Source organism: Bombus vancouverensis, chromosome 9, assembly GCF_051014615.1.
Source record: "Bombus vancouverensis nearcticus chromosome 9, iyBomVanc1_principal, whole genome shotgun sequence".
Taxonomy (NCBI): Eukaryota; Metazoa; Arthropoda; class Insecta; order Hymenoptera; family Apidae; genus Bombus; species Bombus vancouverensis.
The window spans coordinates 12256339-12270000 of NC_134919.1; the positions used below are offsets into that span (position 1 = coordinate 12256339).

Genomic DNA, 13662 nt, shown 5'->3' on the forward strand with positions numbered 1-13662 from the left:
GAGCTGTCCTTACGCGTATTTCACCTCGTAGTCACCGCGATTTCTCATGGAGAAAGTCGTCTTCGCGGCGAAGTTCACCCTTATGTATTTCAAATCGATAGGATTCGCGTAGTTGATGTCCACTGCGACGTCGTAAGTTTCTCCAGATATTAATACGACATCGTAGAAAATGGGATCGTTGTCGTCCTCGTCTAGAAATGCCTTGAAGATTATCGCCTTCTTGCGGACCACACCGACCTGTACAAAAATTCTCTAAGAAATTCTTTCTTTCTTGTTAGATAATATTTAGAAAGTTTACTCTACGTTTAAAAAATGTTCTCTAAGTTACTCGACACGATATTTAACTAACTTTCAATTCGTCGAAATCAAAGAAACACATGTTACCGTGGTAGCGTGATAACAAAACTCAATCTTTTGCTCGCTGCGAGTCTCTATCACTCCATGAAAAGGCGTGAACGTTATCTGTGGATCAGCAGGCTCTTCGGCTTCCAAATACCAAAAGAACGGAACCGGAGTTTTATTTCTGATAGTCAGTGTTCGATATTCTATTCGATAGAGCAGTATGCGACCGAAGGACAACTCTTTCTCATCCAGTTCGATGTCCAACACGGTACCTTTGCTTTGCAACTGAATTTGTTGCGAAATTATAACGATTAAAAGATTTCGGATCACGAGATGTAAAATAATGGAAGAGCCAATTTTACTACCGACAATGATGCTAGAAAATAAATTGAATGGCGTCATCGCGTTCCATCACACATAGGTAATATGTTTTGAAAGAAAAATTAATTGCAGTTCAATTTATTGTAATTTTCTAATTAAAATACATCTTCTAAAAAATAAATGTCAAAATATCTCTGACCGATATGTATATTAAGTATACGAACGAATAATCCAGATTATTCAGTGAAGTTCAAAACTGCTTTCTATAACTTCAAAATCTATTAAACAAGATCCAATCGTCAGGCCACTGACAAAGGAGGAAATTTGCGAGGGAAATTGCTGTGTGACAACGCTAGGCCACAAACTGCTTCTACGACAAAAGACATCAATGTGTCTTGGTTAGTACATCTTGCAGCAGCCATTACTGGACATTACTCCTTCCAATTATCATCTGTTCCAATCGATGTGACGCGTCTTATCCGACACGCACTTCCAATTAGTGGATTAGATACAAAAATGACTTGACGATTGGAGCTTGTCTAAAGACGCAGCATTTTGCCATGATGGAAGTCAACACTTGCCCCATAGGTTGGCTTAAAAATAGAGAAATCAACGACGAACACTTCGATTGAACAACTTGCTGTATCGTTTTTTAGCTAAACGTTAACTTTCCTTAAAAATTTGGACTATTCATCCGTACACCTAGTATTTATTTATAAGTTTTCTTTTCACAAAAGCTCTTCAATTCGTCCATTAAAAATACCAGTATCCTTCAAAAGTCTATTTCTACAGTTACCTCGATCACTTCGACTTTCGGATTGTTCGTCACGCACAAGAACAACTTTCCCGTGATAATTCCTAGTCTGGTAGCGATGGCCGACAAGATCAGAGTCGCGCAGTTGCCTCGCTGCGTAGATTTCGTTTCTCGTTAGCAAGTGAATCGTTCGATTTTGCGAGACGCGGACTACTACTACGGAATAATTAAACAGCGTGTCGTTAGCCGATAACGTACAGCGATAAGGAGCTGCTGGGGCTGAACGAAGAAGCACTGGGAATCGTTTTCCGTCAGTGAGACGCGAACCTCCACCTCCACCTCGGAAATGTTGCAAAACTTCAGCCGAGCCTCTCGACGATGCGGCCTGCAAACAGATAAGTCGATGTAACTTGCGAATTCGCCAACTGAAAATGGAAGGAACGCGCTCGATTCCCTTGATAATAGAGGAAATCGTTTCGTTTCTTTAACAGAGGCAATCGGTTTCGTTGCATTTCTCATTCTACCAGTCGAGTGCACGCGCATCATTGCACTAACGAAAGAACTATGGTCCTACAGACGTAGTACTCTTAGAAATATTCATCTTTTTCCTCTGATATTTCTTTCTAATTACACTGAGAACATAATTGCGAAGATAGTTATAGATTCTTCTAAAAGTTATAGGAATTGTCGGAGCAGCTCCGACACTTTGTATAATTGTGTAATTAATGCATTAAAATATTTAAAGCGAAGAAATACCTTCTGTCTTTACGGAGAACCAGCTGAGATCCAAAATCGTACAACTCTTTGTCGTAAAAGTACGTAGAACTCTCTGCCTCGTTCAATTTAGCATCTGCAGTCTACAATACGTTTACAAAGGAATTAACCAGATATACCTGAATTGTTTCTAACGATTCAAAGTGATATTATCTTTCCCTTATTTGGCTCTTTAATGAAATATTAATCGAGGAACTTTCTGAAAAAATTTTTATTTCTTCTCTAAGTATGAAAAGAACAAATTCCTTTGAAAGACATTTCTACCATGTAGTTGAAACATAGTTAATATTAAAAAGCTAAAACTTCCAACCCAATGAACTCTTGCTACCTACTATGTATCCATGGGTTCCTGTTCCAGGAAGCTATTCAAATATTACTTAGTAAAGCAAAACAATAAAGTAGAACGAATAGTAAAACAAAAAAGTAATCATCCTTCCGGAAAGTTGTTAAATATGTTTCCAAAAATCGGAAGATAAAATTATCTGCATGAATTCCTGCAGCTAGTTCGAGCATATAGAGATAGAGAATTAGTAATTAGTACCTTCGCAAAAATCGTTTTAGGATTCATGTCCAGCCTCGGTATATCGGCTACACCGGTAACATTCACTTCGTAGGTGACGTAATTTCCATCCAACAGAGTCAACGCATACGTCTCCTCATAGTGACCCGACTCTTCCGGTTGGAAGCGGATCTTGAACCTCTGGCTTTCGCTCGGCAGTAAAATCCATCGTGGCTTCAAGGACTCTTCCCGAATCGTTTCCAGAAATGACGCGTTGTTCGTGTCCTTGCTTCCAATCGTCGAAGCGTTCACAGAACGATTTTCCGCTCTGTTCAATGATTTTTGTTCCTCCGTTTTGCTCGTTTTACGTCCACGTCTTCTACGATTTCTTTTAGCGATACTGTAATTCTCTTGCACGCTCACCTCGCTCACTGCGTTTGACTCGTTCACGGAGAAGATTTCCGGCATCGATGTCAAGGAAACCAATCGATAGACGTCTGAATAATAATTCATTTATTCGCGAATCTTTATTATTGGAAATATCGGTATAGGAATTACAGTGAGATTCAAGAGCGTACCGCCGAGAATTCTTTTAGCTCGTTTTTCTACGCTTTTCCACCTGAGGACGGAATAAAGTTTGGGTCGAAGATCTGGTACTGGTATAATCTCGACGGCTACAAAAGATACGTGCATATTGTATATTTAAGAAGACAGATTGTTATTATTCAACTTACGGAGAGCAGATTTTGCCAATAGGTTCTCGTTCATTTGAGCGACAACTAGATCGTACATTGTGTCTTGCCAAGGATCGCTGGATCTTACGTACCATATGTGAAAATTGTTTGCAGGCACCTAATTTTTACATTTCTTGTATAATTTTCTACGAATTATATCGTTTGTACAAAGTATAGTATCGTTTCTTTTATACGTCACCTCTTGGACTGTATCTAAAGGAGATACATCTTTGGATCTAGCGCTTCTTGATGCTTTAGACTTCGTCGTAGAAGCTGTTTCCTACAGACCAAATAATAATATCGTCATCGGTACTCAAGAGAAATTAGCAAGGACGAAAATAAAATTACTATCGTCTTTTTTATGGGATCCCAATTACGAATCACAGCCTCGATCGACGAGAGATCCTTGTAATATCGATCCATAGTGGCTGTAATTTCTTTCACCTCGCTCGATACAGATTCTTTCCCTGCAGAATAAGAAACACGTGGTCATATAAATTACGACCGTTGTTCTTAGTTCTTTACTTTAGTAGACCCACTTCGTTTCGAGCTGTCTCTACTTCTCGTTGCTTTGCTTGTCCCTCGTTTACTGGAAGCTGGCCTCGAGTTACTGGCTGCCGTCGCGTGTCTCGTCGACTTTGCGTTCCGCTTCTTCTTGGTTGTCTTCAAGCTTGAAACGTAGCTACGATCCTCCTGCGAAACAGTCATAATTTCCATGTAAATTTACAATCGAATTCAAACCTTGCAATCTCGCAGAGAACCTTCGAAACTTTCTAATTAATGGAAAGAGCTTCCGCGGCTTTCGGATTTAACCGCAGCTGATGCTAAACTTCCATTCGCTCTGAAACTGTTTGAAAGATCGCGTTCGTTCGAAAATTTTTCATTCGATAGATTCTCATAAATTAATACATTCACCCTTTAAATACATCTGCCGCCAATAGACAGTGAATAGACAGTGTAAGAAATACAAACTAAAGATATACAAGAAATTTAATACGCGTACGTAAATGTCTTTAAAATTGTACGATGGAAGAATAATAGGAAGATGTTAAGGAAATCCTTGGAATTTCTTTTTAATAACTACGATATCGAAGAAAAGGATTCAACGATGTAAATCGTTTGAGAAAAAGTTACGAATGAAATATTGCATTAATGCTATGTTAATCCTTAATGGGTTGCCAACACAGATCGGATTCTACAGATCAAACGATCAAACCTTTTTCTTTGTACGTTCCATCATTCTTTCGATGAATCGAGCTCGCCTACGCGATGCTTCCGCCCTTTTAAGAGGTAGAATCGCGTCCAGATACATCTTCTTATCCTCGTCGGGAAGTTGATCGTATTCGGACGACGACATCTCGTCGATGTCCTGGATCTTCTGATTGGGATCGGTCGCTTTCATCGCTGCAAAGATGAAAAGCTCGGTTTCCTGTGCCGTTGGCAATTCTATTTCACGTGCAATTTCTCATAGTGAAGGATCGAACAACTTTTTATTTCGAAGCTATCTCACGTTTTCTTTCATTTTTTATCTTCTTATAAATTGCCTACTTTGCCTTTTAATTTTACCTATTTCCTTTTGAAGTTGCTCAACCCTTGTGTCGTAGCAAGCCATCGAATTAAGAAAAGTAACGAATAGAAGATACTCGATATTGCCGACGATTCGTAACAAGGAAAGCAAAGCTTCGAGCGTGTTATTTCGCAGGAAATTGCACTCCAAGCTCTGTACAACGAAACCTCGCTTGAAATCCTCCATGGATAATCTATAAACCATTCGTTTCGTTATAAATTGAGGCAACTGGTTACAGATCGATCGATTTTTAATCCATAGAAAGATCCATAGAAAAAAAAGGAGATTCGAGTAACAAAGAAACCTTTCTTCAAGAGCTTCCGCTATTAATTCGGAAGTAATCCCAAGAAACGAATCCTTCTTTTTCCTTAGACTTCTATCACCTCTGTCTCTGGGCGAGTCATTGATATCACGGTGATCAACTATTTTCTGCAGTAACAAAATAGCTTGTATCTTATATTCGTATCTACTCAAAGCATCCAACATTTCCAGTTTCTCGTTGGTTGGAATTTTATCCAGTTCTACCAGCGGATCAGGATCTGCATGAAGTCGAAGGATCGTTTCTCTTTGCGCGTCTGAACTTTGTATTTTAGCAGATTTCGACGTTTTCAATTTCTTCGGGGTTTTAGACGATCCTCCTGTCCTGGACGATTTCTCCTTCGGCGAACTTCTCCTTTTACTCGAAGTTCTTGTTCTTCTAGTTGATTCTGATCCGACCTCGTTGCTTTCACCAGCATCTTGGCTGATCAAACGCTGTCTGATAAACAATGAAATATTAACTCATTAACAAAAATGAAAAACTCGAACGAAGGGAAGTGCGATTATGCAAACTCCTATATTTATAATTAACCAAAGAAAGCAAACGCGAAGAAAGACTTTTGTCACATCTTCCGAATAAATAATAGTATCTTATTTTGCATATTTGTTACTTATAATTTATTATTTATTAATATGTACTTTCAAGTATCGTGGATCTTACTTTTGTTTCACAAAAGCCTCCGAGTAAGTCTCATAAGTATCGTCGATGATCTGTCGAAGTTGAATCGAGCACGGACTTCCGGAAAGCGCAGTAACTTCCGTGATCGCCTTATCGATGCTAAGAACTGGAATTTCTAAGACTCTGGCGCTCCGGCACGCAACCTCTTGATACTCTGAACAATATAAATTACGTACCATCGATTAAGAAGATATCGAACAATGACTAATTACGTGTCCGAAGAGATTATATCATCGTTAGTGGCATGGATTAAGCTTTGCAACAAAGTAGATCGTGGAAACTGGAGTTGGTGTGGGATTCGTGAATAGCGAAGATGTACGTGTTACAATGGAGTACCGGTGAAAGGAGCTCCATGGAAAATAACGCAGACTCTTTTCTCAGGCTTCGAGGGATCCGGAAGATCGTTCGACACGTCGGATTTTCGCTGGATATTCTCGAAAAGTTCCTTCACCGGGTCTTTCATTCTACTTTGGAAATCTGAACTCTTATAAAGGCTGTCTATGTAACCTGGCAATATGAAAACTTATTGTTGTTAGAGTTTAAGTGGCAAACACTGTACATTGCCATTCGAAGGTATTCAAATATTACGTCATGCCATAAGTTCGTGCCGACTTTTGTGCATACATTTCATGTGTCGATTTATAAACATACGGCGATAAGGGACCAATGCACTTGAGCTTAGCTGATCGAGAACAGGCTAGAGCAGATTTTCGTGGGTATACGATCGTAATATAGTGAACACAGTGACTTCTAACAGTAAAAAATCATGAGTGAAATGCGTATCCATTTTCGACATCTCATGTTATATGAATTTCGGAAAGGAAGTTCTGTAACAATCGCCACGAAAAACATATGTGCTGTTTACGGAGAAACTGCGCTTTCATCTCGCACCTGTAGAAAGTGGTTCCAACGTTTTAGAGCTGGGAATTTCTGTTTAGAAGACGAGGAACGCTCCGGGCGTCCTCCTCAGACAGACGAAGATAAAATTCGGAATCTTGTTGAAAAATCACGAAGTGTGACAGTTCAAGAGATGTCAAATGTTCTGAAAATACCTAAGACAACGATTCATAGGTGTTTAAAAAAAATAACATATATAACCGCTCGAAAAACGGCACGAACTTATGGGATGACCTAATATTTTCGTATTTCTGACAGCATATATTTTGATCGCAAAATTTCGAACAATGGTCAGTTTATGTCAATTCCGACATATCGTTACGAAAAGAAATGACACAAGGACTTACAGAAAAGCATGTGTTGGATTTCTTCGGGATCGCTCGTGGGTAGAGGAATGGATTCCAGTAGAGTTTCGTTCAAAATTGAAAAGTCCGAACAGTCTTTTCTACCCGAATCCGTGCTAGACAAGTCACTGACAACTTCGTTTCTTCTCCCGCGACGACTAGATTCACGAACGCTGCTTTTCCTCGCCGTAGATTGCTGAATAGATCTTCCGCGTTTTCTCGTTTTCCTCTTCAATACGCTCGACCTGGTCATCCTCTCTCTCTTCTTCCCCGTGTCTCCTTCGTGACTCCTTCTCTCAAGCTGAACTTCTTCCTCGAATAGTTCTTCTTCGTTTAACTTCTCCATAATTAACGCCTGGGCCATCTCGTTGATTATGTCTCTGTAAAATTTCGTTAATTGCCAGGGTATCGATTCACCAGGCTTTCTGGGTGGCAGCAGTATTTCCTTCGCTTTGTAGTAATACAACAGAGCTTTCGTTATATGATCCTCCATCTGGAAAACACTGGACCAACGTCGTTTATCGAGAAAGCGATATCTAGCAACGTCGTTTATTAAGAGGTAGGTATGAGTCACTCAGATATCAAACTGATCAACTCTCATCTCAATTGTCTGTCTCAACACAATTTTTATACGTTTTTGATTTCATTGCTTGGATTATTTCTAGTATATAGAATTAACCGGTGTAACTTCTGAGCAACTCATAAGCGTATCTTTACTCGTCCAAATGATGCCAGAAGAACTCCACAGGATAATTGCAAGTATTCTCGATCGTGAAAACTACTTCTTGAATATTCGTATACGGAATAGTGGGCAGAAATTGAATAGTCGGTTCGATTATGTTCAATCTTTTTTCGATTCCACGACCAGTTATAGCGACTATCTGCGTTTCAGGGCTCATTTTTACGATAATCTTTAACCTCGTCTCTATATAGCACTGGAACGATTAACCCTTCGAAAGAATTTCTTAACCGAGAACTTAACAGAGAGCTCTTACCGTTTTCCGAGGTTTGAAATATACCCGGACAATTTCGAAATGACCAGGTGGACAGTAATTTGTATCATATTCCACGTAAAATGGATAATCGTCGTGTTGCTTCTTACGATGAACGTCCGATAGCCTCGCCTCCCACTCGCAATCGACTAATCCGCTGGGAAATGATTTTAGGTGAAAGATAAAATGAGTTTGACGAAAGTCGAGTATACAAGGATATCAAAGGACGGACAGGAAGATTAAATTGACGTTAAAAATATCGGACCAAAACAGAATATTCAAGACGACCATTGCGTACGAGTATGTTTGCATTTTCTTCCATCCATTTCATATTACTTTGTTTCCGTGTGCGCCAGATGAAAGTGGAAGATAGCAAATAGGTCGACTTTAATTAAGATTCTATTTGAACGAATTTGGAGAAAAATGACTCGCACGCCATGGTGGTTCGCGATTCTCAAAGAAACCGCAAACGCCTGACTCGTTACGCGTTGCAACAACCGTCGTTGTGAGAACGAGCTTTTTCAGAGAATGGAAGGGTGAAAAATTTCGTATAAGAGGACCGCGTGTTTGCGGTTAAAAGCGGATAGGCAAGAAGTTCAGTTCGCAAAGCAGCACGATCATTTCTAGTGGAATATACAGCGGCAAGAAATTTTTCGGGTAGCATTCTGACAAAATGAAATTCGTAAAGTATTATTCTCTGTTTAAATATGGTAGGATGATCCTCGCGTTTCGACCACGTTTTGTTAAATAATTTTCTCATATTTGTCCGATAGAATTTATACGACAAGAGACAAATGAAACTTTTACGCTAACAAGCGTGTAAGAGAGAAATAATCAACTGTCGACGAAAAGTAAAGAAGCAAGAAAGATAAAAGCAGAATAAGAAAAAGTTGATGGTTACGCCGATGCGAAACAGAAGAAAACCGATTGCAGTCAGTCTTTACGCCAATGGTTCTCGCGAACACGAAGGAACAAGGGCTTTTCGCCGACGACGCGGCCAGGAAAAAGCTGCCCACGTTCTCATGTGCTACACACTACTGAGTCAGCAGTTTTTTGTTGCTTCTAGTACTCGCGCAGGAATTTATATGGGTCACTCGGCCGAACTCCATTCATTTTCGATATTTTCGTGCGCGAATCGTACTACTAGTCGATCCAAGTAGAATAGTCCGATCTGGGCCGGACAAAGACAGAATTAAATAGCTCGTCCCGTTCTACGCATTGACTCTATTATTGTCTAAGTTGCGATAAAAGAATAATTTATTACTCGTTCTTGATCAAAATGTGGAGAACCAAACATTCTCCAACAACAACATCCTGGAAGTCCAGAAACTTAGTATTGACGGTGACGTACGGATAAGTTACTATTCCCTTTATAGTGACAGGAATCGTGCATCCATATAATACCTGCATGGAATCGTAAATAGAATTTCATCTGCCAAGCTCGTGAATTCTCTTCGTTTTCGTCTGGACAAAGATTACCTCTATGTAAATCATATGTTTCACTTCTGTACTTTTCTCTGAAAATCTTTCTCGTGTAGGGTGCCAGGTCACTTGAAGAATAGCAGAATCGCCGACCAACAGCTTGGAATGCTTTCTGAAGTGTACTATGATGCCAGATCTTTCTGGGTGGTCTTTCTTGTTCTCCATTTTCATTCTCATTTCCACGTTCCATGGGCCGTAATTAATTACATTGGCCGAGTAGTGAACAGTACGTTCGACGATCACGTGTTTCATATCTTGAAAGAGAATAAAGTTATTCAGTTTAATGATAATAATCTGTTATTATTCACGACAATGATATTTGATAATTGCCTGTGAATTTGAATAAATTTGCGAAGAAGAAACGGCAGAATTTGCAATCGTTCGCAGGCTGCATAATGCAGAGCGAATAATATAAACGCACAATTACGTTCGAGGCAATAAAAGGAAAGGTTACGAGGAGCAAGACATACCAATAACGTGCTCGGATGAAAAAAGTTGAGGAATTGGCTCGTTCCTGCGAGTCGTAGCATGCTGCATTAAAATGTATGAATTTGCATCGACGAACTTCCTTGCCAACCACCTTTCTATCGCCATGTCGATGTCCATCGTTCGTGGAAACGTCTCGTCGTACGGAATAATACACCATTCCTCGGCTCGAAGGAAAGTACAGTGTGTTAATACGAAACGAACCATATAGAATACTTAATGTTTGCCTACTGTCATTCTTGTTCACGAGTCGGTGAAATATTCATTCACTCTAAATACAATAGGACTCTGCGCGGCTACTCAGCTTTATAATAAATTTATCGTTCCTTAAATATCCTGACAATATTGAAACTTACCGGCTAACATCTCCATGTCCGTTTCGAGTAAATCGTTAATCTTCTTGGCAACGATGTTCCCTATTTTCTGTCACATACAATCCATCAATGTTTATGTAAAACGTTGGAAACATCGTCGATTTGTCTTACGTTAACTATGAAATCCTCGGTCAACGATTGGATAGCAGAGTATTCTAGCTCGATGGAATGATATTGATGCATTTTTCCTCGAGGAATGCACAGGTAAACTTGTGGAAAAGCACCATAAGCGATCACTTCGATCGTGACGGGCATCAAGTGACCAATCTAAGGATTTTTTTAATAAAAATGCAAATGCATGCCTCCTTATAGAGTTTACGAGCCCCTTATTAACAAATCTTCGAATAACAAAGAACTCAATGGAATCGTCAAGCGTATTACCGATTTAAAAAGGGTTTAGTCGTACTTCTAACTGAAATCGATGACCGATAGGACCGAGCATCGTTGGCAGATGATCCACGTGAAACTCCACGACCGATTCAGCGTCCACAAAGCCACCATCCGGTTGGATTATCAATGGATATATATCGAATCGATCGATCGCCTCGTTGGAAGCCACCTCCGTGACTTTTATTTCGTAATCGAACGCTATCGTACAGAGATTCCTCAAGACAAAGCTGCTACGAGAATATTCCAGAAACAACTGTAACATGTTTTACAATTTCGTGAAATTGTATGACGATCTATATTGATCATGAATTACAAACGTTCGTAATTTATACAACTGACAAAGCTTTCATTTGTCGCGAGTAATATTTTAGTACCAACCCTTAACGATTGTCATGGCTAAAATTTCGTCCTACAATAAATTCTGTACTAATATTATCGTCCTGTAATTTATAATATCTTAGCATAGAAGTAAGGATCCGGCGAATATCATAAATCTCAAAAATAATTGTACAAGAGAAATGTCGAATAACGTTCTACGATTAAGTGGATATTTTCATTAGACAGTAAGATGTATGAATACCTGTTGACCAAAATCGATAACATTCGTGTCAATCGCGTATCGAATAGCGTCTGCGCGAGCGAGTAGATGAATCCGTTCGGTGGGTCCACGGAAAATTTCACAGACGATGATGGCTTTTATTCGAAGCCGTTCGAAACCGTGAAATCCTACGTGTACTCGTTGCACAGAATACGGAAGCACCGTGCCCTCGTTTGGAACGATCTTCAGAACCTGGAAAGATATTTCATACGTGGATGTTGTCATAAAACAGAACGTTATATTTCCTCGTGAAAAGCAAATATCGGGCTTAAACTGCTTTGAAAGAAAATCTTTACTGGATTTGAAAAGAGAGCTCTATCTACCATATCTAATGTATCTGTTCCTTTAAAAATTCTTCCCTCTGTCTACTAATATTATTTTACTTTTAATCGTTATAATTTTATTTAGTATCATTAGAATTTTATTTCTATTAACTTCGTTGATATAGTCATTCCTCGGAGGATCGGTCCGCATGCTCTCTAACACAACCAGATCTTCGTCTGTCTTAAAATATGATCCAACAATCGGCATTAGGAAGTTTCTTATTTCCTCTGCAGATACCAAACAATCGTCTATTTCAGAAATTTTCTCCGTAAGAGGAACTTCCGAGCTCTGGTTCTCTGAAATGGGCGCTGCAACAAAATTCCGCTAGTTTTTACAGGAAGATCTGAGAGAACATTAATTGAAACAAGAAATACAATTCGTAGGTGGCGGTATCGTGTCTAATGGCCCGTCTCCGACTCCGTCTTGCTTGTCACTCGTGTAAATGTCTTCGTGTATCTCGCCCGCTACCTCGACCTCTTGCATCTCGGCTGTATCCGCCTCTAATTTTGCTTTGCGCGATGAACATCCAGAACACTCCTTTAAGTGCATAATAATTATGAAGACTCAACGTAAAGTACTAAATCAAAATGTCTCGTTTTTATCAATTAATACAGAAATATACTTGATATTATTTTAATTTCTTTTAAATTGCATACTCGATTTAAAGATTATCATTAATTCGAAAGAATTAATATCATGTATGACCATCTTTGGTTCTTTCGACGATTTTATCAAATAAATATTCGATAATTGAAATTTCTTCGAGTAGTTTGATTTCCTACAAATCAAAATGTAGTTTCATTTTCAAACTCACCGGCACGACGTCCGAATCGCGTTGTATATCGATGGAATCTGCGAGCCACAGGAATTTATATACAACCGATACTGGTCCGTTATTGGTTAACGTTAATATTTCCTCGGCGCTTGTGCCCAGCTCGCAGTTAATTACAAAATCACTAGGCTGTATGTCGAGGTTTGGAAAATTCACGTAACCCTTACACGTGATTTTATCCTAAAAGCAATTCTTCCAAACCATGAAACAATATCAAATAACCCTCGAGAACACCAAAAAATTTACCTGATTCGGATGCTCCTGATATTCCAGTCGAAGTACGCCGGAATAATTTTTCGAGTAACGATCCTCGGTATCGCCATTGAAGGAAAAGAAAACGCGAATTTTCGTCGTACCTCCGTCGATCAGGACAATCTGCATACTTTGCACGTGTTCTTCGGTAGAGGTTATCAAATGAAATGGTTCTTTCACCGAGAGCTGAACGTTAAGGTCCAGCTTCGATTGATTGGTCACCAATAATTCGTCTAAACGAATAATCACGACGATCAGAAAATTCAGACGTCAACAGATCGTCTTCCCGTTTACGTGTTTCACGTGCAAGATACCTGTTTGCTGTAATTTGTCTTCCTCGGGGCACACGTCCACCCGAAACGTTAGCCTCCTTTTACTAAATAGAATCTGTGGTTCTGTCAACGTAACCGTGAAAGACGACGTGCCGATCAATTCACGTTTCCCTATACCGTGAAATTGACCGAAAACGTTCCATTTTTCTACCACGCACTCGTTTCTACGTTAACAGTTATGTTATATTTCAGTTTGATCGTGAGAAATTCTATTTCCGTTCAATCATTGCGTGACCGTTTTGCCATTCTACTCACGCTTTCCAGAACAACTTGCAATAGACATGTCTCGTTTCCCCCGGTGGAATATTGACGATCGAAGGATGTAGTTGAAACTTCGTGCTGCGTTTAAAGAAATTTATACAACATTTATA

The 13662-nt window shown here is 39.4% G+C and overlaps 1 protein-coding gene across 1 annotated transcript in view; it reads right to left on the reverse strand.

The window, feature by feature from the left end:
• The window catches only part of LOC117163506 (hydrocephalus-inducing protein homolog), a 33255-nt gene that overhangs the window by 13560 nt on the left and 6033 nt on the right, over positions 1-13662 (reverse strand). Inside the window, exons 16-45 of the mRNA XM_076621397.1 lie at positions 13547-13630; positions 13274-13455; positions 12954-13192; positions 12690-12887; positions 12250-12412; positions 11987-12183; positions 11534-11743; positions 10675-10830; positions 10546-10612; positions 9701-9957; positions 9486-9625; positions 8249-8378; positions 7947-8164; positions 7233-7765; positions 6325-6495; positions 5971-6142; positions 5296-5748; positions 4991-5184; positions 4641-4870; positions 3964-4117; positions 3773-3891; positions 3624-3704; positions 3425-3542; positions 3269-3364; positions 2733-3187; positions 2174-2274; positions 1676-1802; positions 1460-1570; positions 385-627; positions 14-237 (exon numbers count right to left, since the gene is read on the reverse strand). Coding sequence (XP_076477512.1) covers positions 14-237; positions 385-627; positions 1460-1570; positions 1676-1802; positions 2174-2274; positions 2733-3187; positions 3269-3364; positions 3425-3542; positions 3624-3704; positions 3773-3891; positions 3964-4117; positions 4641-4870; positions 4991-5184; positions 5296-5748; positions 5971-6142; positions 6325-6495; positions 7233-7765; positions 7947-8164; positions 8249-8378; positions 9486-9625; positions 9701-9957; positions 10546-10612; positions 10675-10830; positions 11534-11743; positions 11987-12183; positions 12250-12412; positions 12690-12887; positions 12954-13192; positions 13274-13455; positions 13547-13630 — 5823 coding nt within the window. The remainder of the gene's footprint in view (positions 1-13; positions 238-384; positions 628-1459; positions 1571-1675; positions 1803-2173; positions 2275-2732; positions 3188-3268; positions 3365-3424; positions 3543-3623; positions 3705-3772; positions 3892-3963; positions 4118-4640; positions 4871-4990; positions 5185-5295; positions 5749-5970; positions 6143-6324; positions 6496-7232; positions 7766-7946; positions 8165-8248; positions 8379-9485; positions 9626-9700; positions 9958-10545; positions 10613-10674; positions 10831-11533; positions 11744-11986; positions 12184-12249; positions 12413-12689; positions 12888-12953; positions 13193-13273; positions 13456-13546; positions 13631-13662) is intronic.